The 25582-nt window shown below is 50.7% G+C and overlaps 1 protein-coding gene across 6 annotated transcripts in view; it reads right to left on the bottom strand.

Moving 5' to 3' along the window:
• The window catches only part of ERN1 (endoplasmic reticulum to nucleus signaling 1), a 61024-nt gene that overhangs the window by 5492 nt on the left and 29950 nt on the right, over positions 1-25582 (bottom strand). For all 6 annotated transcript variants that reach the window (XM_036451071.2, XM_036451073.2, XM_036451072.2 and 3 more), the window contains 15 exons: positions 20350-20383; positions 19249-19321; positions 16893-16965; positions 14786-14908; positions 11615-11716; positions 10524-10785; positions 9632-9710; positions 8506-8671; positions 6291-6409; positions 5471-5662; positions 4407-4674; positions 3597-3687; positions 3160-3349; positions 2331-2430; positions 1882-2081 (listed from right to left, as the gene is read on the bottom strand). In XM_036451071.2, coding sequence (XP_036306964.1) covers positions 1882-2081; positions 2331-2430; positions 3160-3349; positions 3597-3687; positions 4407-4674; positions 5471-5662; positions 6291-6409; positions 8506-8671; positions 9632-9710; positions 10524-10785; positions 11615-11716; positions 14786-14908; positions 16893-16965; positions 19249-19321; positions 20350-20383 — 2072 coding nt within the window. The remainder of the gene's footprint in view (positions 1-1881; positions 2082-2330; positions 2431-3159; positions 3350-3596; positions 3688-4406; positions 4675-5470; positions 5663-6290; positions 6410-8505; positions 8672-9631; positions 9711-10523; positions 10786-11614; positions 11717-14785; positions 14909-16892; positions 16966-19248; positions 19322-20349; positions 20384-25582) is intronic.

Genomic DNA, 25582 nt, shown 5'->3' with positions numbered 1-25582 from the left:
TTCTACGCTCAGCTATGTTCTTTCCAAACTTATTATTGCCACTTGCTCTTTAATTAAATATTCCATAAGCTGGGAAACATGACTGCCACCAAGTTTGAGGTGAGCTGAGTTTGTGAAGATCCAATAAAGGGGAGTGGCTACATAATCCTATGAATTAGATGTGGGAGACTCCACTGTAAGGGACTGGGGCATAGTTAGCTAGGATTCTGCCCTTAGGACGGTGTGAGATGTCTAGGTCTCAAACTAGGAGGCGCAGAAGGGGCATGTGAGGTCTTTATACAGGAGAGGAAATGAAAACTCCATTCAGTTGGACTGGAATGCGAAGAAAAAAAACCTACATCAAGGATTCCTATTCCTTAAGGAATCACAGTGCTTGCTTTAAGTTAAAGTGCGATGAATTTCCTCATGACTCTTCACCATAACTGACTTCTTAGACTCACTGACCAGCTGCTGGTCCCCCGTGAATGGGGTAAGAGGGATCGACGGAATCTCATCTAAGTCAGACTGGCTGATCCCACCCAGGTCTGGATCGGGGGCGTGTGGGGTAAAGGTGCCGAGACACAAATGGGCTCTCAGCAAAAGGATGAAGAAGCCAGCAGGAGGGCTCCCGTTGAACCAATCTGGAACAATTTGAGTGTCAAAAGCAAAAACAAAAAGAAAAAAGAATAGGGGAAAAAAGGGACTATAATGAATTATAACACTATTTTAAAAATCCATGAATTCATAGTAAAAAGAGAGAAAGAGAGAGAGAGAGAGAGAGAGAGAGAGAGGGAGAGGGAGAGAGAGAAAGGGGATCAGAAATAAAACTCTTCTTTATAAAAATATGTCAGCTAGTAAATGCAGAATCCCCACTGAGTGAAGGAATTCCAGGAGGGACTGTCAGTTTTGCGGTGCCATCGGGTGAATGGGAAAAGAGGATACCATCCACGCTGCCAAACATCGCCCCTCAGGGAACTAACAACAAAGAGGAAGACGTGGTGGAGAGAAAAGCAGGTGCCACCTGTGTCGAGTGAGCCACGTTGGCATCACTAGCAGGCGTCCAGTACCAACGGTACAACCTGCCATGTGGTGCCTCCTGAGGCTGTGTCCTGTGACGGTTGCTTCAGAACATCTGCCTTTAATCCAATCGGTCCCTTGGACCTATTTTTAGTTCACAGGGAATACAAGGACTGGACGGGCGAGTGACATACCACTATGAGGAAACGAGTGAGCAAGCCCAAATGGGTCAAATGCCACTGCCATGAAGCAGAGGTTGGAGGACGGAAGCAGATTAAAGGGGAGAGCGTCACATGTAATACAAGGCACCTGACTGGACCCAGGTTTACAAAAACCTGCTCTGTGAGTGGATCTGGGGCAATGTGAATACAGACTGAGTGTCCGACGTCAAACATTACTGTTGAGGTGTGAATGGTATAAAGGTTAGGACTGTGCTTGCTCTTGAGAGACAGCTGCGAGGGTATTTATGGGTGAAGGACTGGGATGCTTCCCTTTTATATTCACTTGGTTCAGCAACAGACAGAGAGAAAGTGAAAAATAATCAACAAATGTTGAATCTGGACAGAGGTACAGAGGTATTTTCTGCACATCTTAAAAATTCTCAAAATAAAAAGTTGGGAGAACAAAAACAAAGACAAAACAAATGGAAGTTTGTTCACCTGGTGGAAGCTCCGAGTTCCCACATACGGGGAAGTGACTGGGGAAGGAGGGGAAAACCAGACACTTGCTCCCGTTCGCCCCTTTCATTCATCTGGTCGTGAGACGACGCGAAGGGCCAGCAGCGTGTGTTAAACACGCGTCGCTGCCCTCCAACCCTGACGGGAGCCTCTTCGTCCTGGAGATACAAGATGCTGCAGTCTCCAAAGGCCTGTGCTCGGTACTCACCGGGTTCTCCTTGCAGTCCTCACTCAGCATCTCCGGGGCGATCCAGCCTTCGGTGCCAGGCACCCCCGAGCGGCGGCTGAAGCTGTGCCTGCCCACTGCCAGCTTCTTGCAGAGGCCGAAGTCGGAGATCATGGCCTTGATCCTGCCATGTGCATTGGGCATGGAAAGGAGGATGTTGTGGGGTTTCAGGTCTCTGTGAACTAACACAAAACTCCGGATGAGTCCAATGCAAACCAGGAGCAACATCGGGCCTCCTCCTGCGATGCGAGTGCACCCTCCTCAGACTGCCAAGCGCCCTGCCGCCTCCAAAGGTTTCAACTGTGTAAGGACCCTCCTCAGATCCTTACACAGCGTGCACACCAGCCGTGCAGCAGAGAGCTTAGCAGAGGCAGGCCCACCCGGGCAGGCCCGTCACCCCACCCAGCCGCCCGATGGAGGGAAGCTCTCACCGATGTTGAGCGAGTGCAAGTGGGCCAGGCCGGAGGTGGTCTGCTGCAGCAAGGTGATGGGCTCCAGGCCGAGGTGGGCGAAGTCCTTCTGCTCCACGTACTGCGAGAGACACCTGTGGCTCAGCCCCAGGACTCGGCCCCTGGGTGCATTCTCCTCTTTCTCTTTTTAACGTGATTCAGTTTCATTTAGAAAAATCCTGCCTCCAGCCTTTTGCTTTAAGATTTGGTACTGAGTCAGCTCCTTTTCTTTGATCATATTTTAAGAAAGGGAAGTTTTATTGACAATATTCTGTCCAAATCCTTGTTTTTCCAAAGACTTTATCCTCAAAGAATAAATTAATTTAGACAAACAAACAAGCTCCAACTTACTAGCTTCCAGTGGGAAAGATAAGAGGGGAAGACACTCAAGCTCACTGACTCATACAGGTAACCTATCCATGAATGAGAGTTTCACAGTATGTTGAAAACTGAGCAAAAGGAATTATGATTATAACGGCTTGGGTCATCAGGAAGCATCCTCCAAGCCCACACCAGCCCTGGGATCAGGACCGGCCAGGTATTCTAGAGGCCAAGAGGGAGACAGAAGCTAACCACAGATTGCCCCGGGGCAGGCCGAGGGGACACCCCAGTTCAAGGTGGGGTGATAAAATTGCTCCACATTGTGACTTTGTTTACATGGGCACGCAGCTTTGTCAAAATGCATCAAACGGTTTTAAATGAGTACGCGCTATACTTCAGTAAAGTTAATAAAAAGAAGTGAGAGTGACTTCGGCAGCCCTGAGACCAGGCCCCAGGTGCCGGGGGAGCTGCCGTGGGGACAGGCACCCACCTCCTGCAGCGTGGCGGCGCACAGCTCGATGGCGATGTACTGGAACTGCCGGTCCTTCTCGGTGCAGAAGTACCGGATCACGTTCGGGTGCTCGTCGGATTCCCGCAGCAGCTGCACCTCGCGGTCGGCGAAGCTGAAGCACTCGGGGAGGATCCTCTTGACCGCCACGTTGCGGCTGTCGAACATGCCCCTGTAGGACAGGGAGCAGGGCTGGGTTGGGCGGTGCGGTGGGGGCTGTGGACACAACCGGAGGCCCGTGGACCACAGTGCTCCTTCCCCTCTGACACAGCGGCCACTCAGCCGCCTCATAGCCTGGGAGGCCCCACCCACCCGCCCGTGGTCGCCACTTCTCTCCCCGGAGGCGAACTCTTCTGTCCGAGTCCCGGCTCTGACCCTGTCTGTCGTGGTGAAGGCACGGGGCTCTCCAACCCACTCACCGGTACACAATTGTGCCCTCCGCTCCGTGGCCCAGGACGTCCTTGGGGCAGAAAGAAATTTTCCCAACCATCACCATGCTGGTTTCCTCATCTGGGACAAAAGGGGGAAAAGGAGGGCTGTGTTAAGCACACCTAACCCAAACCGGGAGGTTAGAATGGCTACCAGCTTCCTGAGCTCAGACTGACACACGCATCTCAGGCGCTCTATGCCTGTCCCCTCGTGAGAGCTCTGGGCCCCCTCCCCATTCGTGCCCAGGGCCACCCGTCCCTGTCCCCTGCCCCGTCCTGCCTCTGCACTGCTGTGAGAATGAACGTCTCACACCTTCCCGAAGACGGGCTCGCTGCAGACCCGCCTCAAGGATTTGCACTGAAACACTCGGGGAGCCGCTGTGGACGTGACCCGGGGAGACCAGCTGCAGAGTCTCCAGTGTGAGACGAGGACTCTGAGGCCTCTTGTCCTGACACTGGCCTGAGCCACCCCCCAAGGGAAAGGGGACCACCAGCTGCACTTCCTTCCCTGGTCCCTGGCTCCTGGGAATGCTCTCAAGCCAGGGGCCAGTGCACCTCTGGTCAGCAGTGATTCCCAGCCCTTGTGCGGCATTCCAGGGGGCTACCAGAAGGCCCTCTGAGAGGAGAGATCACAGAGGGGGCAGGACCCTGGCCCCAGAGTGGGAGGGACTCAGGTGAGAACATGTTGAATGTGTGGGAGCCTCGTAACCCCATGGACACTCCCAGAGGGCCACGGTGCTGTGCCTCTCAGGTGACACGCAAATGAAAGAGAAAACGGCACCAAACGGTGACCAGCTTTACCCTCGTCGTCCTGCTCCAGGGAGGGGCTGGTGCCGGCCCTGGAGGCAGAGCCGCTGGAGTGCAGAGAGTGGTTGGAGGCTCGGGGGGACGTGCTGGGGCTGCTGGTGCCCGAGCTCTCCGAGTACAGGCCGGAGGAGTCCTGGAGCTCGGCGTCCTGAGCCACGTCCCCGGGTGCGTGGAAGGGCAGCTGCTGCTGCTGCAGGAGCTGCATTTTCTCCAGTTCCTGCTGGAACTGCCGGTGCTGGAGCTGCTGCTGCTGATGCATGCTCTGGGAAGAGAAACACACATCCTGGGGCCTGGGGGAGGCAGGGAGCGCTCTCCGCGCCGGAGAAGCAGGTGCGCTTTACGTGGCCCCACAGGGCGGAGGAGACGGTGCGAAGGCACAGGAGAAGGTCCCTTCCACGGCTGGGGGTCTTCCAGCCAGTTAGACTTCCCAGGACAGCCCGTTCCTCCCACCGGAGGCTGGCGGCCACCAGGCAGGGACATCAGAGGTGGACTCACTTACACGAGTGGAAAGCACCCCCAAAGTAAAGGGTTCAGATCCTATACGGGAATGAGCTTCCCGGGCACTGTGAGCTAAGGTAATAAACGTTTCAGGGCTCGGAGCAACCTGGCGAAGGAACACTCCCCTTAGGTATACGGTACCCAAAGCACGGCCTATGTGACTACGTAACTTTAGCTCACTTATTTCCAACTAGAAAGTGGAAGGGATGACCAGACCACCTTTCTCACTCTCACTGATATCTCTAACAGCCGGTTTTTGGGAAGAAAGTTAAAGGGATTTTCACCTGTAATGACTATTCTTAAAAAAGGAAAATGTAGTTAACTATTCAAATCAGTTTGCACAGTTAAACCATAAGATGTAGTTACAAAATCATCATTTTTTGAGAAGCCAGTGGCTCTCTAATTGCAATGTTTTTGAAGATGAGCAAATGCTAACGTTTACATGTGAAAAGAAATGAATATGGTTGTTTGGCCTGTTTGCCCAGGCCTCACTGTCATCAGGTGACGGGCACAGAAGCTTGGAAACATCTGGGCGGGCCAAGGGGAGGGCCGGGCCTCACCAAGGGGTAGGTGATGATGAAGGCCACCCAGCCGATGAGCAGGAAGGTGCTCAGGATGATGGTGGCGATGTCTTTGAGCACGGAGTCCACAGGGGCCTCGGGCTTGGCGGGGGCGTGAGCGAACTTCTTCTCCACATCCTGAGAAACGGTGCTGGGTGCGTGGTCTGAAGTCTGGTCGACCAGGTGGATAACCTTGTGTGGGAGAGAGTGGCTACATCTCTGCAACATTTCCAGCCAGACAAACGAGCCAATCAGGAGCAGCACTGCCTCTTCATAAGGAATACGTGACGTGTGCTGGATTTTCTAAGCCCTCCCAGAGGGCACGGGGCCGGACAACCACCGCCTTCCCCAAAGCGACTGCCTTGAGAATTACAGCTGTGATGGTGTTGTTACTCAGGCTGAGCAGCCACTGGACTCTGGTCTCCTGCTTCCTCTCTTTGTCTCCCCTCCGCTGCCAGGGTTGTCAAGGTTTGGCAACGTGGCTCTTCTGTAGTCAAGCGATCCCATTTCCCACTGGTCCCCACCTGGCAGCCTCAGGCCTAGCTCCTCAGCCCCTCAGCTGGTCACACAGGGCCAGCCTCACCTCCAGGCCTCACCTCTGCTCTTCTACCTCCAGCGGCCCCTGCTGCTATCCCACCCTTCGGTCCCACTGCCCTCCTGCGGCTTTCGCTAATGGCCATCTCCTCCCTCCCCTCCGTCCCCACCAGCTGTGAGCTGCCGTGGATGCCCCAGTGGAGTTGACTGAGAGCCCTAAAGGCAAGAGTGATGCCTGTTCCCACCACCAGCCTGGGGAGCCGTAGCTGCTCCCCGCCCCACTCACGTCCTCGAAGCTCTTTTTCTCAGAGTCGGCAGGAATCACATTTTCCCGGTGTTTGGGCAGGTTGTAGGGGAATCTCTCCAGCATCTTGGTAGACGCAGACAGCGGCGTTTCATGGTGCCCTGGGAGAGGAAAGAAAACTTTCGTGAGAACAGCGTCCAGGGGGTGGCAGCCCTCGCGGCCCAGCTGAGGCAGCAGTCGCTGTCCACGAGAGGCCTGCTGTGCAAACACTCACATCTATAAAGGAAGAGCAAGAACACGAGAGGTAGCTGCCAGGAATGTCTCATTAAGACAGAAGTTTTGCCCAGCTGGTGTGGCTCAATGGTTGAGCATCCACCCATAAGTCAGGAGGTCACCAGTTCATTCTGGGCCAGGGCACATGCAGCGTTGTGGGCATGCAGGAGGCAGCCAATTGATGTTTCTCTCTCATCAATGTTTCTATCTCCCTCCCTTCCCTTCTCTCTAAAATCAATAAAAACATTAAAGAGAGAGAGAGAGAGAGAGAAAGAGAGAGAGAGAGAGAGAGAGAGAGAGAGAGACACATTTTGTTACTTAACGGCACATATCCAGTCTTCTGAATCTCATAACGAGGGGCGAGAAGTCTCCTTGTCAGGAGAGGAATTTGGGTGCTGGGATACGTTTCAGAGCAAGACCTGTGTGCGTGTTCCTAACAGGCTGTCCGCTGCCGAAGCGTTAGGAGCTTTGTTCGATGTCCAAGGCCTTCGCCCTTCCACGCTTACCCTGTCACATCACTCCCCTGAGGGCAGCCACTTCCCATCTTGGTGAGGAGAAACCTCAGGAGCCCCTGTGCACTCTGGCACCCCCACTTCCCGCCTGCCCACCCCACCCCTGTGGCTGCATCCCCGCCTCTCACCACCTCTGGGGCTGGGAGGCAGCAGGATTGGGACACAGGATGGGAAAATCAGATTCAAGAAGACTCGGTCCTGCTGTAATTACTTGGGACACTTGCCAGAGACACAGCTCTCTCACCTCTGCCCTCATCTATCACACTCACTGCCTCTGGGTGTCATCTTGATGTCTTTCCTGGCTGGCTGACAGCGGAAGAGTGATGGCAGCAACAGCAGAAGAGAAGGAGAAGGGACTCCCCATACACTCTCAGGATTTCTGCCGTGGTTCCTGGACCAGGATCCAGCCTCTAACTCTTCACCTCCCTCAGTCCCTGCTGGTCTTCACCCCTTTCCTCCCCCCGCCTCCCTGCACCCTCTACCCCTCACCCACGCCAACTCCAAGTGAATTCTTTTATAGCAACCACTCCAGTTTCCTTAACACTCAATAGAAGTAAAGTAACAGGGGTGCCTGTCTGTGGAAAATAGGAAATGCATTCTAATGTGCTTAGTGCCAGTGCCTGGCACATTACAGACAGTCAGTGCATTGGTTGGTTGCACAAAGTTTACCTTACAGTCATGTGATGCACAATGACATTTTGGTCAATGGCAGCTTGCATATATGACAACGGCCCCATGAGATTACAATGGAGCTGGAGATTTCCCATCGCCTGGCAGCGTCGCCATCATGTCCCAGCACAACCCGTGACTCCCGCGTCCGCAGTGACACTGGAGTAAACAAACCTATGGCACTGCCAGTCGTATAAACGTGTAACACAGACAGGTGTGTGCAGTGCAAATACTGGCAACAGACATCTGTGTTACTGGTTTATGTGCTTCCTACACTGTACTTTTTGTTATTTTAACGTGTCCTCTTTCTACTTACAAAGTTTGCTGTCAAACAGTGTTTCACGTGAAGCCTCATCTATCCTGCGCTTACTGTCTCTCTGGATGGCATCATTTTCTCATGGGCTTGATTTAATCTCGCGCTGTTCTGTGCAGTAACAGCTGTGGAGGCTGTAGCCTAGCAGCAGTGCGCTGTGCCACATAGCGTAGGTATGCAGGAGCCTGTACCTTCTAGGTTTGTGTAACGACATTCTGGGATGTTTGCAAAATGAAAAAATGGCCTAATGACGCGTCTTTCAGACCGTATCCCCGACATGACTGTACATAGTACCTGAGTTTTGGAATCATCGTTAAACAATGTTTGAGAACTGACTTGGCAACACAGCTGCCCTGTTTGCTTCCCTTGGGGGTAAACATGTCCCAGGTCTGGAGGACTCGGACACAAACTAAGCACAAAGCTGCAGACTGTAACTAGCAAGGTCGGCTCTGCCCACCAGGAGGCAGCACATGGCAGGGAATCAACTAACCGATCAGAAGCCAGTAGTTCCTCAAGTAGTTGAGCTTGTTCTTCCCTTTGAGCCCGGGGTTCAACTTTAGATCCGTGCTGGGTGTGATCACACACTTCCCTTTGTCCCCAATGGTGACTCCGTCGGTCTGGGGGCCGTCCAGCAAAGGAAGGGTGCTGCCTCGGGGCTGTGGAGACACAACTGAAGTGAGGCCTGGGCAGCCCTCGCAGGTAGCAGGCATTCCCTTCCTGTGACTGTCCTAAGGGACTGTCCTACCTCCGGTTGGGGCTGGTCCAAGACAGTCAGAGCAAGACACAAAGGCCGAGGGACAGCAGGGAAAGCTCCCCCTCAGGGTGGGAAATGCTATGCTGAGGTCTTTAACATGGACACCTTTTCAAATGCTCTTGTCTAGGAACTGGGAACAGGAAGGTTGTGTGTGGAGTTCCAAGCGGCTACTGTGAGCAGCAGTGTAAGGGAAGGAGAATGCCAGGGCACAAGCAATCCACAATCCGGGCACCTGACCAGGTGGAGTGAGCGCCCCCAACGAGCCCGCTGCTGGCTCGGGCCCTGCTGGACTTCATGGGAGCCGCTGACCAACTTGCCTCACTAGAAAGACAAGTGACGCCAACCAAACACCTCAAACACCAAATGAGCAGCCAGGATCATGAGGCTTCAGATGCCCAGAGACGAAGCACTGTCCAGGTCAGGAAAGGATACAAAGGATCTGAGTAGCGAAAAGGAGGAAGGGGAGGGCCGGAGTGTGAGGTGCAGCCTGAACAAAGGCTAAGGGAGAAGGATAGGGAACTTCTGAGATCGGTGAGAAGACGCACGGGTTGGACCCAGCGGTGGGGAGGACGGTACCGCGGGACGGGGTGAGGAGAGCTGTGACCACCGGCGAGGCTTAGGCTTCAACACCAGGCAAATGGGTGACCAGGGCCTCCCGGGCCTAGTGAGCTGTTGGCCACACAGCTCTCCTCGAAAGGAGAAGGTGGTGCAGGAAGTGTGTTTGAGGATCTGAGACCTGTGTCCTGCATTCTTAACCAACAGATGCTTATACAGGACTCAGTCACTCCGCAAAAATGGAGCAGGAGCAGTTAGGAGTTTGTATCTGTGACCCTCCCTCTTCCCCCCTCGCAAGGGGACTTACCACAACAGCAACCCCCTCGTGGACCATTGAGGGGGAGGCGTAGAGGCTGGTAGAGTATTTCCCGACATACAGGGTAGGCCTAAGAGGAAAACAGACACATGTATTCCACACTCCTTTAAATTCTGGAGAAGAATCCCAGCCCCAGCCCCAGCCCCAGCCCCAAATACCACCCAGAAGAATAGCCAGCTGAACTCCTAAGCACGCTGGGGTGTGGAGGCGAGACTCCTGCCCTGGCAGCAGCAGAACTGGACTCAGGCCCCGCTGCCACTCACTGCCTGGTGTCCCCATCTGTCCTCAGCCATCCCCGCGGCGCCCAAAGAAAGGACCGCACGCAGGGATCGCCCGGAGAGACTGGCACTTGCGACCACAGCAAAGCCCCCAAGATGGTGGTGTATAATTTAGAGAAAACATCCTTGCATGTCATCTCAATTGCTCTTCTCCAAAAGTTCTCTCAAGTGGGAAACTGAGGCTGAGGGGGGCGGGGAGGAGAGCACAAGCCCGCTGAATCTTAGACACATGCACCCTAATAGTGCAGGCCTGATTTTTAAGTGAATATGACTTACAGTAAAAACTTAGAAGATACATGAAATTGGAAAATGAGTAAATCTCTTATAATCCCGCTACCTGAGATACATCCAAATTGTACTACCAATACTGTGTTTCCTGTCCCCACCCATAATTTTAATTCATTTAATACTTAAGAATTCTGAAGCGCCAGGGGACGCCCCCCCGTTCTTATATTCTGGGGTTTATGAATGAGCCAGTCTTGGTTTTCATTATCCTCACGGCTTCAGAGTCAACTGCCGAGCCCTGGGTGTGGTGTGGCATGCTGCGGCAGGACCAGAGAGTCAGGGTCGCAGAGGCCCTCTCTGCCCCGGGTTCCCCGACTCACGTCAGCTTGCTCTTGGCCTCTGTCTCCTTGGGGAAGGGGTACTTCCACTTGGTGATGCGCCCCACCTCCCCAGACATGAAGGTCAGGTAGCGCAGGGTCTCCATGGCGACGTTGATGTGCATCACCTTCCGCAGCCCCTCCCGCTGCCACACGTAAAAGGCCACCACGGGGGAAGCGTAGTTCTGGATCCACAGGACATCGCCCGATTCACTGTCCACCGTCACCACCAGCCCGTCGCCATTGGACACAAAATGGGACATCTCTGCACAGATCAGACAGACAAAGCCACGTCGAGTCTTGCCCCGTCCCGCAACCACATCCTCATGTCCCGGCAGGCTGCGGCCACTCAGCTAGAGGAAACGAGGCCTCTGGAGAGTTCTCCGAGCTCCCCGAACAGTTCCACGCATTTCTAAGGAGCTTGCTCAGGCTCTCCCGCAGCCACACACCAGGAGCTGCCTGGTTTGTAAGCCTAAGACTGGGTCACCCTCTGGAAGGCGAGTCACTGGGTGACACTCGTCAGCATTCCAATCTCTTAGTGAGGGGAAATGCTGAGCAGAAAGGAGCCCATGGGGACACATTTGATAGCAATCATTTCAAACCTACTGATCAAGCTCAGAGTCAGGGCAGAACACATCTGACCGCAGAGCAGCCTTCTATCAGCCTTCCTGACCCCGGTACTGAGCTGGCAGGATCGGTTTTTAGTTTTCATTGGAGCTGGGAAAAGTTTACTAGAGAAATAACTCGAGGGTGAGCCACATGCAGGCAGTGGGTTGTCACTGTCACAGGTGATGCTTTTTGCTGCTTCCCACTGGGCTTCTAGCAAGTTCCTTTTGAGACACACAGGGACCGGGCAGAGGGCGCCTTCCCTCCTCTCAGGCTGCCTTGCGCTGTCTTACTCGGCTTTGCCTCCTCACTTCTCACCGGGACCTGCCTTCAGCGCCGCCTGCTGAAGCATTTACTCTAATCCCATGGGAAGTCCAGAACCTGCTGACCAAGGGAGTCTCAAAAGGAGATCCAGCTTCTCCTCCGGAGCGAGCCCTTCCTCCTGGATCACGAGGACCGCCCCGCCGGCCACGCCCCCGGGTACTCACTGTAGTCCACGTCGTCCTCGGGCAGCGAGGCTGCGTAGTCGAAGTAGGTGGCGTTCCACCGGAGCTCTCGGGCTTTGGTGTCGTACATGGTGATGGTGTATTCTGAGGACACACACCAGCCCGTTACCCAGGGGGGCCGTGGCACCCACCCAGGTGCTGACCTTATCTAAATTACAACAGACAAGTCCTCCCTGAACTGCCTGCAAAAAGCCCAGGCCATCCTCGCGGAGAGAGAAAAGGCCACGTGGAGAACTGAAATCTCAGACCCCGGAGCGAACCCAGCCAACGGCACGTGGCGGAGACGAGCCACCCCAGCGGTGCCCTCGAACTCGGGACTCACAGGACCGTGAGCAGTTTCACAGGTTGTTCTAAGCCACGTAAGCTCCGGGTGGCTTACTATACAGCAATAGGCAGATGATGTTAGAAATCGGTGCCTAATGAAGTGGAAAGGTCTCATAACCCAAACCCAGAACATGTGGCTCGGACCAGGTGGCAAATGGAGGCCGAAAGGTCGACGTGGAAACAGAAAGGGCAGGAAGAAAACTGCTACTGGAAGCGGAAAAGGGGTAACCCAGGTTACGGGCTGGTGACACAATTACCTAATGGGTCTGCTAACGAGATTTCCACGCAAAATGCAGAAAGTGCCGAATGGCTTCTCTCAACTGCATATGATACATTGCAAGACATAAATTAAAGAAGCAACAATTCAGATTTCAAGCTGAATAGAGAGAAAATATAGAAGGTGCAGGACTGGCCTCCAGAAAAAAGATTCTCAATATAAAAAATGGCTTTAGGGCAAAGATGAAGTCCAGGGTGCTACCAGCAAAAATTGGCCCCAGGGTCCAGATCAAATCAAGGGTGAGGCAGTTAGCCCTTGTCGAGAAGCTCAGTTGGTTAAAACATTGTGGTTGCAGGTTCAATCTCCGATCAAAGCACATATGAGAAGCAACTAACGAATGCATGAATATGTAGAGCAACAAATTGATGTTTCTCTCTCTAAAAACCTATTAAAAAACATAAACTGAGGCAGTACGACCCTTCTTTGAGACTTCAGAAAGACTTAAGGTGGTATTTCACAGACCTCTTGCTATTAAGTAGCACTTCCTAGACCTTCTGCTAGATAAGAAGGTTCTAAGAATAGTGAGGGTGTGGTCCATAGCATAAAGCAGAGAGGTTTGTGGGTTTGGATTAATCTTCTAGAATGGACTATAACATGGCACACGCAAAATCCATTTCCCCAGTCCCCGGTTCTGGGCTGGCTTCCTAACTTGCTTTGACCAGCAGCCTGCAGTGGAAGGGAGGTTCCGGGATTCTGAGCCCAGGCCGTAGAGACACTGTAACGCCCACGGTAACCCAAGGGGAGGACCGGCCATCGTGGAGAGGTCCAGGCTCTCTGTGTGCCGCTGAGCCAAGGCCCCGGGCACCTGGGTGAACCCAGCCAACAGCATGTGGGGACCACTGAAGCCTTTTGAGCCCTCCCTGAACTTCTGACTCGCGGAATCCTGAGCAATAAAGTGTTGGTGCTTGAAGCCGCTAAGTTAGGGTGGCTTGTTAAGCAGCAATAGATAATGAAACAAGAGAGCCTTCCTGCCCCCTTAACAGGAGAGCCCACCCAGCTTCTACAGGGCCCCGGATCAGCTTCACTCACACTTAGAAAAGCACTGTTTCCACAGCCCCTGGAGGAAGGTGCCATCTCTTTTTTAAAGCTTTGGCTACCTGAATATTTATAGACAAACTTAGTGCTCAATTGTAATGATTTTTTTTATCCTCACCTGAGGACATGTTCATTGATTTTAGAGAGAGAGGAAGGGAGAGAGTGGCAGAGATGAAGTAAGGGAAAAGGGATGGGGAAAGGGACAAGGAGAGATAGAGATGGGGGGCGGGGGAGAGACAGACAGATATCAATGTGAGAGAAATTAGTTGCCTCCCATTTGCACCGACTAGGGATCAAATCCATAACCATTCCGTGTATGGATGACACTCCAACCAACCAAGCCACCTAGCCAGGGCTGTAATGATTTCTTTTTTTCTTTTTTAATATATTCTATTGATTTTGTACAGAGAGGAAGAGAGAGGGATAGAGAGTTAGAAACATCGATGAGAGAGGATCATCAATCAGCTGCCTCTTGCACACCCCCCACTGGGGATGTGCCCACAACCCAAGTACATGCCCTTGACCGGACTCGAACCCGGGACCCTTCAGTCCACAGGCCAACGCTCTATCCACTGAGCCAAACCGGTCTCAGCAGTAATGATTTCTTTCTAAGTTTTGGGTGTAATTTTTTCCTTCTAAATGTTTCTGTGTCAACTGTCTGTTCTACAATTTGTATGGAGCTGGAAGATGTCAGGTGCCACACACACACGATGAATAAGGCAGATCCCTGCAGGGAAAGGGCTCAGCACCCACCCACTGACTCGCTCCAACATCTGAGCACCTGCTGCATGTCGGACAGGTGCCCAGGTGGACATACGGCAGGTGAGCGAAGCCAAGTCCTGCCCTTGGGAAGCTGATGGTGTGGTGCAGGAGACAGAAAAATAGGCAAATATGACTTAGAAACAAGTATTAACAAGAAGACGAGGCTGAAAAAAGAGGTGAGGGGGTGCTGCTGATGCCTTAGAGGGCCAGTGATGGGCAGTGAGCTGGGGGTTGTAACAGGCCCACATGAGGATGAAGGAGCTGCTGTCCTGGGCAGGGACGGGGAGCTGAGGTGCGGAAGAGGCTCACAGCCAGGGTGCCTTTTGAGCAGCAATGTGAAAGGAGGCAGGACGTTGGCCAGAGAGGCAAAAACGTGCATACCTGGTAGAGCAGGACCCACAATTCCAAGTTTTTTAAAATAGTACTGCTTATTCTGGGAGCTGTGGAGAGTTCATCTTCATTGGAAAATGTTGAAATGAGGGAAACATAGCGAGGGAGGGGGGGCAAGAGGCAGCAGCTGCAGGTTCTGTGGCTGCGTACAGATGGGACTGTAACCCTCAGGCAATGAGAGCCACAGCGGGTCTAGAAAGGGGAACCACGTGGTAAAATCTGTGCCTGAGCTCTGGCCGCCTTCTCCGTAAGGAAGCCCGGAGGCAGAGACGGGGGGGGGGGGGGGGGGGGGGGGGGGCGGGGCCGCCAGTTCAGTCCTCTCGGGAAACAGGCAGCTTTGTGCAGGACAAGAGGCTCCTTCTTACCTGTGCGCCCAAGGTACAGCAGAGAGGTCGAAGGGCAGAGGCTATCTGCAAAGGCCGATGACAAAGTCTGCTGTTTCTCCCCGGTCAGAAGGTCAATGACATACCAAATGTCCTGCTTTTTACCTGAAATGTCACAAGGACACACCGTGGTTTACACTCGTCCTATATGAAAAAGTACCACTGCCAAACCAGCAGCCCAAGACGTCCTCTGTCCGAGAGTCGGGCCATTATCTTGTCACTCTGCTCCGAGGTGGAATGGTAACGTGGAGATAATAAAATGAACGACTGGGCCACAGGGTCTCATAATAACGGAGTAACCTAATCAAGTATAAAAATTTCTCTGAACCTAGTAACTCATATCGTCCTGCTGTGATTGGTGGCCTTAAATACTACAAGTCTGGCCTGGAAAGGGCAAGGTTTTCCCTACAGACTAGGAGGATCTATATAAATCCTGAAGTGCACCCCCGGGCTCAGTGCGCTGCTAACCGTCATCCCCGTATCTCAACCTCCCTACTGAGGCGCTCACGTGCAAGAGGATCTAGAGCGACTGTTTCTGACTCTGATCAGCTGGTGCCTGTCACGGGGCAGTGGAGCTGGTTGCAACCTGGTGCTAATGACATCAGTTGTCTCAGCCCCTGTCCCAGCCAGGAAGTGATTCCCAGCCACGGGCTATACCTCTCACCTCGGTCAGCTGATTCAAAGATATGATCAGGCGGGCAGCATAGCCAACCAACTCTTAGGAAAACTCAGAGATGTGCATCTACAGTACACGCACCAGAGCATCATGGGAGTGGTGAGTCCATAGCATGGGCCTCCCATCTGAAGGTCGACACATACACTATGATGTGTGTGCATCTCTTCCTAACTTACTTACTGGCCAAGCTTCCTACTTCGAGGGACTCTCAGAAGCAGGGCTGAGCTGCCAGGGAGAGCCCCGGGTATTCAAATTTGCTAAGGCCGTGCTTAGCTCTAACAGAAGTGGCATCAATGCCAAGTCCACATGTGTGACACGTGTCCACGGGTCCTAACTTTCTGTTCTCAGCAACAAATTGCAATGTGAAAAAGGTCTGAAGACAGAGTGAAAACATCACCCAACAGCTGTGGCCGGGCCTCTCTGGTTACTTCGAGGACCACTGCAGTCTCCATAACCCAGCACCACTCCCATGGATGGAGAGGACAACTGCCACACTAAATGTGCGTGAAGAACTCACTTAAGAGGCACCACCCAAAGGGGATGGGACCGCAATATCCTAAGTGCAGCCTAAGTGACGAATCGCTGGAAGGCCAAATAGAAACCATTGTACGATGGCCAGAAGGCGCTCAGAGGGGCCTGGGCGTGGCGCAGAGGAGAGAAAGCCTGGGCTGGCCACTTCCCCAATTCCCTCGCTGGGGGGAGGTCCTCGCTCTGAAGGTGTGGAAGGAAGCCAGAGCCGGAGTCCCTAGCACAAACTTACTATTGGGCTCAGAAATACACACACAGGCTCCCCACCCCCAGGCATGAATAGGCACTGAGCACTTTCAGTTCCTCCAGAAACTGGTGTATAAATACAGGGTATTATTACGACTATGATTTCAAGATAAATACAGCTCTCCTTTGTGTTACAAATGCATTTTTATTGACATCCTGGCAGCGACGTGGTAAAGAAAAGCAGGTGATCCGATGCTTTGGGAGATGTGGCCCCTGTGGATGTTAAGCCCGGTTTTTAGCCAATATTAAGATAGCAGGAAATACTGAGACAGTCCCATAATGAATAGACAAGAACCTGGCTCCCTTTCTTGGCTCACACCATTATATTCACTTAAAATTTCGACCAGTTGCTTCTGGGTATGTTGCAATCTTTAAATCGCAGGGGTAGGTCAACACGCAGCTAAAAGCTTGTTAAATGAGTAACCATATTAATGGCGTGGAGTCTGTTCCCAAGTGGGGGAGCCCTTCCTTAATTGTTCAGCTGATCCAGGCGCGAACAAGCCCAACCCAGGCAGGAAAGAGCTTTCCCAGAAGGGCTGGCGAGGGGACTGCACCTCTCTCTCAGCGATGCCACCTGCCCAGCTCCTGGCTCATTTCCAAAGAGCTCAAAGTTTCAGCGCGGGAACCAGGAACTCTTACCCATGTAGAGAATCCCATCTGAACTTCGGCATGGCGATGCCTGTACCAACTCTGGGATGGTAAAGGGAAGTTTCTTTAAAAAAAAAAAAAAAAAAAAAGAAAAATAAGTTAACCAAGTCTTATGCAATTTCTACAATTTTCACAGTATACTCTGTTTGTTACCCAATTCTGCTAAAAAGAGAGGCACACTGTTGATGGCAGATGGGCGTTTTCCTAATTGGAGACCAAGGAGCAGGGGTGCCCTATGCTTCCAGATCCATTTTGGACAAGCCCTCGGCTCCCAGGTGCCTGGCCCCAGAAACACGAACTCCTTTACTCCACGGACCCCCCAAAGTCTTTTCCAGGGCATTCCTGGGGGCGACACAGACCTTTTTCTGAAAAGACTCACACAAATATGGAGAGTTACACAATCTCTGAAATTCTAAGGAAGAATTCGCCCGTCTTGGAAAACTGGCCCAGAGCCAGCTAAGACTTAGTAGCATGCCATGAGAGTGAGAGTGGGCCATGAGATTAGTTCTAAGAGCAGCAATCTCCATGCCCAGAAGGAGCTTCGAGAAAAAGAAGTCGTCATTACGTGTGCAACATAGGAGCCTGAAGTGGAAGAGAAGTTTTGATGTTTTCTTCAGTAAATAATTCCCTACGGAGGAACTGAAGACAAGCCGGACCTTTTGGTATTAAAAGGAAGTCGAGGTAAGTGCCAGGAAAAGAAACTCAGAGGAATCCACATTGTTTCAGCTGCATTTCATCATAAAACCGATTCCGCCGAGCCTCCAGCTGACATCTGAGGAGGCCTTTGGTGAAGGTTTGTTTCAGTGTGCTTTATTTTTGGAACATTCTGTGTTTTTGAAACCGTTCTATAGATAACTGCCTCCACTATGCTGCCACCTTTTTCTCCACAAAAGATTTCTCTCTTGCTTCAATAAACAGAACTTTAAATAATTAATCACTTGGACTTTCCCAACATCCCAAGGTTTAAGCTAAGCCTTGGAAAAGGAAAAATGCCACAGAGCGGCTGTAATGACTGGGCTTCTGCCAGATGTTTCTGAGAATCAGAAAGTCACTGCAAGGCTTCCAGCCCGAGTCCTGTGCTCTCTGCTGAGCCTCCCGACTCAGGGCCCGAGCCGGCGACATGCTGCTCCTGGCGCCGCTAACCCACAACACAGGAAGGCCTCATGTGGGGCGGAGGTCAGAGCATCCTTTGGAAGTTCGAGAGCTCTCAGGTCTCCAGTCCAACGGGAAGCTGTGGACTTGGCATGTTCCTTCACCCCCACCCCAGGCAGAGTTCCCACTCCTCGAGTATGAGGGCAACACTGACATCCCAGAGGGCCGCTTAGAGGTTCAGATGAGACAACGTGTACAAGTCACTGGACCCGGTTTCTGGCTAACAAAGCGCTTCAGCAATGGAGGCTCTAGTGATGTGGAGAGAAATGTCGAAGGTGAAACACACAGACCTCTAGCTACACAACGCCTGCCCTTCTCCCACCTATTTCAGTCCCAGGTATTCATCAAATAATTTTAAAATGTCCAAATTAAGGCTCATAAGCCACCTACAGTCTAGACCAATGGTTCTCAATCTGGCTGCACATTAGAGGCTTTTTAAATTTTCCCCTGAAAATGATCTGGTTTCTCTTCAGATCGCATAAATCTTTCGCCTTTTTAAACTTTCCACTGAAGCAGAACTCACAATCAGAAAGCTCAGGGACATGTAGGGCTCAGAGACATTTGCAACATGAACATGCCCTTGTAACCAGCACGCAGGAGGCGCAGAGCCTTCACAGCACTCTGAGACTCCCTTCTTGCCTCTCAACCACTGAGCCACACCAGCTGTGGTTTTTGTTTACATTTCCCTAATGACTAATGAAGCTGAGTACCTTTTCATATGTTTATTGACCATTAAGATCTCTTCTTTTGCCATTTTTCTATTGGGTTGTCTGTCTTTCTAAAGTAATCCATAAAAGTTATTTATACAGGGTGGGGCAAAAGTAGGTTTACAATTGTGTGTATGGAAAACAATCTGCCATCTAGATTCTCAAATGGAGATGGGGATACCATGCGCCCCCCACATGGGAGATAGGCAGTGTTTCAAAGTACCCTGCTCTCCATACCAATAATGCTGGAGTGAACCCTATTACCGAAGGGAGCATTGTACCCTTCCAATGTGTTGGCTGGGCCCTGCTCATCTAGATTAATATTTCTGAAATCTGGCTTCCATTTAAAAGCTGTAAAAACATATTGATGCCCAGGCCCCGCTCCAGACCACCTGAATCAGAATCAACTCTCAGGTGATCTCAATGAGCAAAAGTGGGAGATGGCTGGTCTAGAACCTCTGGAGTACAAAGAAGCTAAACACACTCACCGTTAGGCCTTCATTATGCTTGCCCCCAAGTGTATATAGGCTGCCATCGTTGGGATCCGGGAGGAAGGCTGGCCTAGAAATGAAGCAATAGTATCAATGACAGATTACCGCTCAGAGCACAAAACAAAATACCAAAGCCACGAGAGCCATGACCAGGGGAGGGGGAAAGTGGGGTGTGTGTGTGTGTGTGTGTGTGTGAAAGCTAATTCTACCCACTGCCTGTCCACTTTAGCAACAAACAAAATATCACTCTGGTGGGTGCATGCTGTACTTGAGTAGGAAAAAAGGCACCTGCAACGGGAAAATTATAAATTATCATAGAGGAGTAAATCATCACTGGGTCAAAGCCCTCTGGATGAAGGTAAAATAAGTAAAAAGGACCCAGCGAGTCTGATTTTCAGCTTGCAAGTCAATAACTCCGACAACTACATTAGTACTTAATAGTGTGGCAGGGTACGTAAACAGGTAAAACAAATCTGCCTTTAGTGTTCAACAGACACTTATTTTTAAACCACAGGCAATAAAAGCAGACTTTGAGAGCCTGACAATCAGTAAGAACCCGCCAAGGACATGGATAAAGGTCTCTCGGCTGGTAGCTTCCCATGAAGCGGCTGTGAGGTGGTCTCTGGCCAAGTTAACCTGCGGAAGGGCTATGCCTGGTCACACAGAAGCCCGGAGGAGTCACCGGAGGCTCCTGCAGGTGCTGTCCCACCTTTATTCTAGCACACACCTCCAGCAGCAGGTCACCCTCATTTCCCCTCCCTGCTTGACACAGTAAGAGGGAGAGATCTAAACCCTTAAGCCTCCCTGAGGACTTTGGAAACTTAAGTTCAAACCTCAACTTAAGCTCTATCTCAAATAAGCCTTTTTAAATACCATTCCCCCCTTCCCCCATAATGCCACTCATTCCCTCCCAAAGGAACTGCCTACCCTCTCCCCGACACAGGCTTCTGTCATAGCACCTGTAAGACTTTCTATGTCTCTATCATTTTCTTATATCTTAAATTTGTGCACATGTACTCCCAGCAATTGGCTTCATAAATACTGAATAATACAGAAAATGCGTTAAAGGAAAGTACTGAAGCAAATCGGAAAACTTACTCTTCGACGTGTGTTGGAACCTGCAGAACTGGATCTGTGTGAGAGAACAACAACAAAGGCACCATCAGACAGACTCCGAGATGTCAAGACTCCTGAAGAGTTCCCAGGGCCAATTCACAAGTTGTACCGACAACTCAGGTTTGTTTACATGAGATAACGTGCATAAAGGCATTTCAGAAAAAGCACACAAAGACACAAATGTAAGCTCTTATGATTGCCCCTGAGATTGGAGAGAGAACTGACAGCAGAACGGAACTGCTCTCAAGAAGCGTGCAGGTGACTTGGGGGAGGGACAGCGAAGGGAGAACCAGTCACAGCCCTCAGTGGACAGTGGGTCAGTGTCACTGTCTGACACATCAAGGGCTTTTAAAACCAAAATCATCGCCTTGCCAAATGCTTGGAGTGGGACCAGATACTCCCATTCAGAAAAGCAAACCTGTGGCTTAAGAATGAGCTTTGCTGTTGATGAGAATCTGGCTGGATGGGAAATGGGTACACCCTTTTGGAGCAGCAGTATGGCAATCTTAGAGCCTTCAAGTGTTCATTCTCGTGATTCTCTTTGACCCATTAATCCCAGTTCTATAAAGTGTAGTATAAAAATAACACAGAATATAGAAAATGCTTTCTGTACAAAGATGCTCACAGTAGCATTGCAAATTATTCAACTATTCAAGAACATGGTTGAATTATGAAATGCCCACCTGGAAGAAAAATAGGGCTCCTAAAAGCACTTACAAAAACTTAAAATGTGTGCAAATCGTTACACTCTTCTGGTCAGGAGAGCAGGTAACACTGTATATAGAGTATTAACGCAGCTCAAAACATCTTCCATGCACATCGATAAAACTAGATGCAGAGGCAAAGAATGCTAATTGTGAGTTAGCTCTGTTGAAAATATAAAGTGACTTCCCCACCTTTTCTCTATTTCCTCAAATTTGTACAAAGGTAGGCATTACTTTTTAAATTGGGGGGAAAGTTTTCTCTCAATGTTCTATCTGTAGTTGTCAAAGCAGCAGCATTTCCCCTTGCCTAGATTCTCCGGGCACAAGTCCAGAGGACGCTCCGGATTCCTGGGCGGGATGGTGGTGGGGTGAGAGAACGCTGACACAGGGGTGTTGCGACAGAGCTAACACCCACAGGCAGGAGATGGCACAGTATCTCCAGCATCTAAAACCCCATGGCTGTACAGCCACGCCAGCCACGACTTCAAAGCTGGGGGCGAGGACGGCAAACACTGTGATGTGACTGTGGACACAGAGCTCCAGGCTCCCGGCTCTGCCTAGGGTGACAGGCAGCTGTCCATTTCTCCCTGTCGGTGGGGATTGTCAAAGGAAAGCTCGGACAAGCCTTATCAAATGTTGACTTTGCCTTAGGAGCTCAGCTCCCACATGAAGGCCTACGGTGCTCACAACAACAGAGGCACACACACCACATGTGGTCTGTGGGCAGCAAACAAACAATTCATTAAACCAAACACACGACAGGAAACTGGAGATACTTCCAGCCAGTAAGCGCATGTTTGCTGTTCCACTAATCACCTCTCGGTACGACAGACTGATGCAAGAGGCAGGAAATCAAGACCCACAGCTCTCACCCACTGAACCCTCACCGTGCAGTTTACAGCCGGGTTACTGCAACAGCCCTGCAGCCAGGCAAGCCGGGAAAGGCAGGAATGCTGCATACAAAAAACACGGAGCCGCACGGCGGAACCAGAGGGCATCTCGCTGGTTTGTTCCACAGGAAGAGACTGCCGAGTTCTAACAAGTCGCCAGAAACAAGACTTGGAGGCAAGGGGTTTGTGATTCCTATTCCTAAGCCTGTCTTTGTGGTACAGCATCTCAGGGACTCGTCTTCAGGGGAAGGTTTCCCTGGCTTCCCAAGAGCTTGTCCACTGGCCACCTGACACGGAGGCCTCGGGTCCCAGGTCCTGCACAAAGGCACCAGTTGCGACACAGGCTGTCACTGGCAGGAGCCAGGAAAGGATCGGTAGGACAAGGACACCATTGTGTGAGAACCATGCTGTTTTCCTAGGCTCAGGAGGGGACGCACTCCAGTAGGGGGACCTTCTGGCCACCTTAGCTTTCCCATCCGCGCAGTAAAATAAGGTCCCCGGAATAAACACCTGCAGGGCTCAGGGCCACATATTGGCACAACTATTAAGACGGCGCTCACAGAAGGGTGCTTTCTTAAAAAAAGAAAATTGAAAAGAGTAAATAAAATAAAAAAATTTTGAATTTGAGATCTGTTTTAAAATACTACAGAAAAAAAACACTGTATGGGGAACAGATTAAAAAAATGGCAGCTTGTCAGTAACTGTTTAAAGATGAAAGTGACAAGGGGCAGGCATGTTGCCATTCTCTCTACATATGCTTGAAATTTTCCATAAAGTAAAAGATTAAAGATAAAAAATATTGGGAAAACGAAGAAAATAAAAGCAGAAAGCCCAACATGAAAAGGTGATTGTTTTTATTTAATAATGAGAACTGGTATCAGGCAAGATTCTTGTGTTTTTAAAAAGAGCCATGAGAAAAGAAACCTGGCCTAACTATACGAGTATAAACAAATACTGCTACCAAATAAGCCACTCTATCTATAGGGAGACCGATAAGGATGAAAGCTGTTTTACTTTCAGAAGGAAAAAAAGGGGGGTGGGGTGGGTTTACTTCACAAGTATAAAAATGGGTATTATTCCAGGGGAAAGGAGGGTATCAGACAAAGGTAAAAATATCAGAAGAGGAAAGACAATGGCTAAAAACCTGAAATTAGGGATTTGTCTCTTGGATTAACACAGGAAGAAACAAAAAACCGAAATTGCTCAGTGCTGCCCTGGGGGCAGCCATTGGACTCTGATTCCCTGGCGGGTCAGGCTTGAAAAGGCGCCACCTTTATACTCAGAGAAACCTGGTGAGATTATGGAACACTCTTGCTCCTGTTTGTGCTAGTCTAATCCTCCTTTTTAGCTTGAGACGGAAATGAGTCAAAATAGATGTTCACCTCTTCCCTTTGTCCAGGTTCGAAAGGGTAAACAGTTAAATATTTTTATTTCCAAAGAAGGGCTGGCCTCCCTGTGTTCCTCGAATATTGTCCAGCAGGCCCCTGCCTCAGGCCTTTGCATTTGCTGTTCCTCAATCCTAGGTCTTTGATCAAATGTCACCATCTCAGAGAGATCTTCCTTGTCCACCTCCCACCCCCCAGGATGCCCCGCCCTCTTCCCTGTTTTTCTCCGTGACACCGCCTCTGAAGTATAGTAGTATATTTTATTCATTTTACTTAATGTCTAACTCTATTATAAACTTTGTGAGGGCTAGGATTCATCTTTTATTATCTGCTATATCCCAAAAACCTAAAACAGTGCCTGGCACACAGGAAGGGCTCAATATGTTTATTAGTTTCCTTCCAATTCCTATTCCTGCCCAGCCTGGATAGCCACTGTGATTACATCTAATGATGCAGCAGCTACACTCTCTCAGCCTTCAACCCAGAATCTACCAAGCAGCCCCACTCCTCCCCCAGGCTCTGAGCACTGATGAAGAAAGCTCCACGCTCTTGGAGAGACCATTATACATCTGTGGCCAGCGGGGCCCCATGTCACAGGCGATAAGTCTATCTACTTCCCGGTTGGCCTCTGCTGCCTGTTCCTCACAGCTGGCGCCTCAAACCTTCACTCCTGGGCTCAAGGCCCCCTTCCCTCCACACGCTGGGCCTCCCGGGGCTCTCTGAAACTCCCCACCCTTTTCCCTCCACGTGTGTCCAACGCTACTTCCCTTCGCATCTCCGGGCAAAGGTTTCACCTTCACATCCATAGACATGTCACACTCATCTATCTAGGCCCTCAAGCAGTATCCCATCTCCAAGGATCGCCAAGTCCTCCTGGCTGCCTACTGCCTCCCCTCTGACCACAGACTGAGCTCATTCTCTTTAGCATGTGCTCTCCTTTCTCTCCTAATGCATCCACTTTACACGCACAATTCAATGAGTCTTGAAAAACATACACATGCATGTAACCATCCTTACAATCAAGATATAGATCATTTTCATCCTCCCGAACATTTCTCACACCCATTTAGGTGCAATTTCCCTGACTCCCACACCCCATCTAACCACTGACAGATTGGTATGTTTGTTCTAAAAGTTTATGAATGGAATTTATGTAGTAGGGTCTCTCTTGTGTCTGCCTTCTTTCTTCCTGCACCACATTTTTGCAATTCATTCTTATTGTTGTGTGCCTCAGACTTTGTTCTTTTATTATGGCGGAAGGAGTACTCACAATTTGCTTTACCTGTTGGTGGACATTTGTGTATTTCTAGTGTTATTTTTTTAAAAATATGTTTTTAATGATTTCAGAGAGGAAAGGAAAGGGAGAGAGAGAGTAGCATCAATGATGGGGAAACATGGGAGTGGAAAGTTGGCAAAACAGAAAAAAGTCTCTAATAAAGTCAACCAAAATTTAAATAATTGTTTTAAACCGGAGCAATCGGGACTGACGGCCTCTCTCTGGAGGTAGCTCCAGGCAGACTTTCTCCCATGTAGGAAGGAATAATGCCCTTTGATTATAGAAGCCACAAGAACAGGCTGCCCATTTGACTGGAGCTCAAAGTACCTTCCAAGATCACTGCCTCCTCTTCCCCAGATGAGCTGATATTTCCGGAACACCCTCTTCTCTGGCAGAATCTAGATGAGCACCCGTTGACCTCACTCTTCTTTCTAAAGCACAACCACCTACTGACCCCTACACACGGGTGCTTAAAACCAGCTTCTCTGACTGCAAGACTTCTCCAGGTACAACTAAGATGCCAGGACCAGCTGGAAAGTCTCCAAACCAGCCCCTTCTAAGTGCGCTTTTAGCGGGGACTGGAGATGTTCTGAGCTGGCCCTTATGAAGCACCAAAGACCACAAATGAAGTTCCCATCTGCTTTGTGCTCCCTGCAAACCTCCCCCAGCCCCAATATTCAAGAGCCTCATTTTCCCCTCCTATCCCACTATTAGTACACACGTCCCATAAACACATCAGACATCTACCATCAGCTTGGTTCCCTGGTTCATGCCATGCGGGAAAAAGAGCTTGGAAAGCTGGTACACACGAAACCAAGCATACAATAAATGGCTGGAACACGTGGCATGTGCCATAGGAGTCACAGATCACCAGGTGAGAGAACTCGGGAAGGCTGTGCACTCAGGGAGAACCGTGCCATGAAGAGGGCTGGCCCGGCGGCTGCGGCGGACAAGACAAGA

The sequence above is a fragment of the Pipistrellus kuhlii genome, unplaced genomic scaffold (assembly GCF_014108245.1).
Source record: "Pipistrellus kuhlii isolate mPipKuh1 unplaced genomic scaffold, mPipKuh1.p scaffold_m20_p_22, whole genome shotgun sequence".
Lineage (NCBI taxonomy): Eukaryota > Metazoa > Chordata > Mammalia > Chiroptera > Vespertilionidae > Pipistrellus > Pipistrellus kuhlii.
The sequence above is the reverse complement of the archived record's forward strand: the minus strand, read 5'-3'. Positions and strand labels throughout refer to the sequence as shown.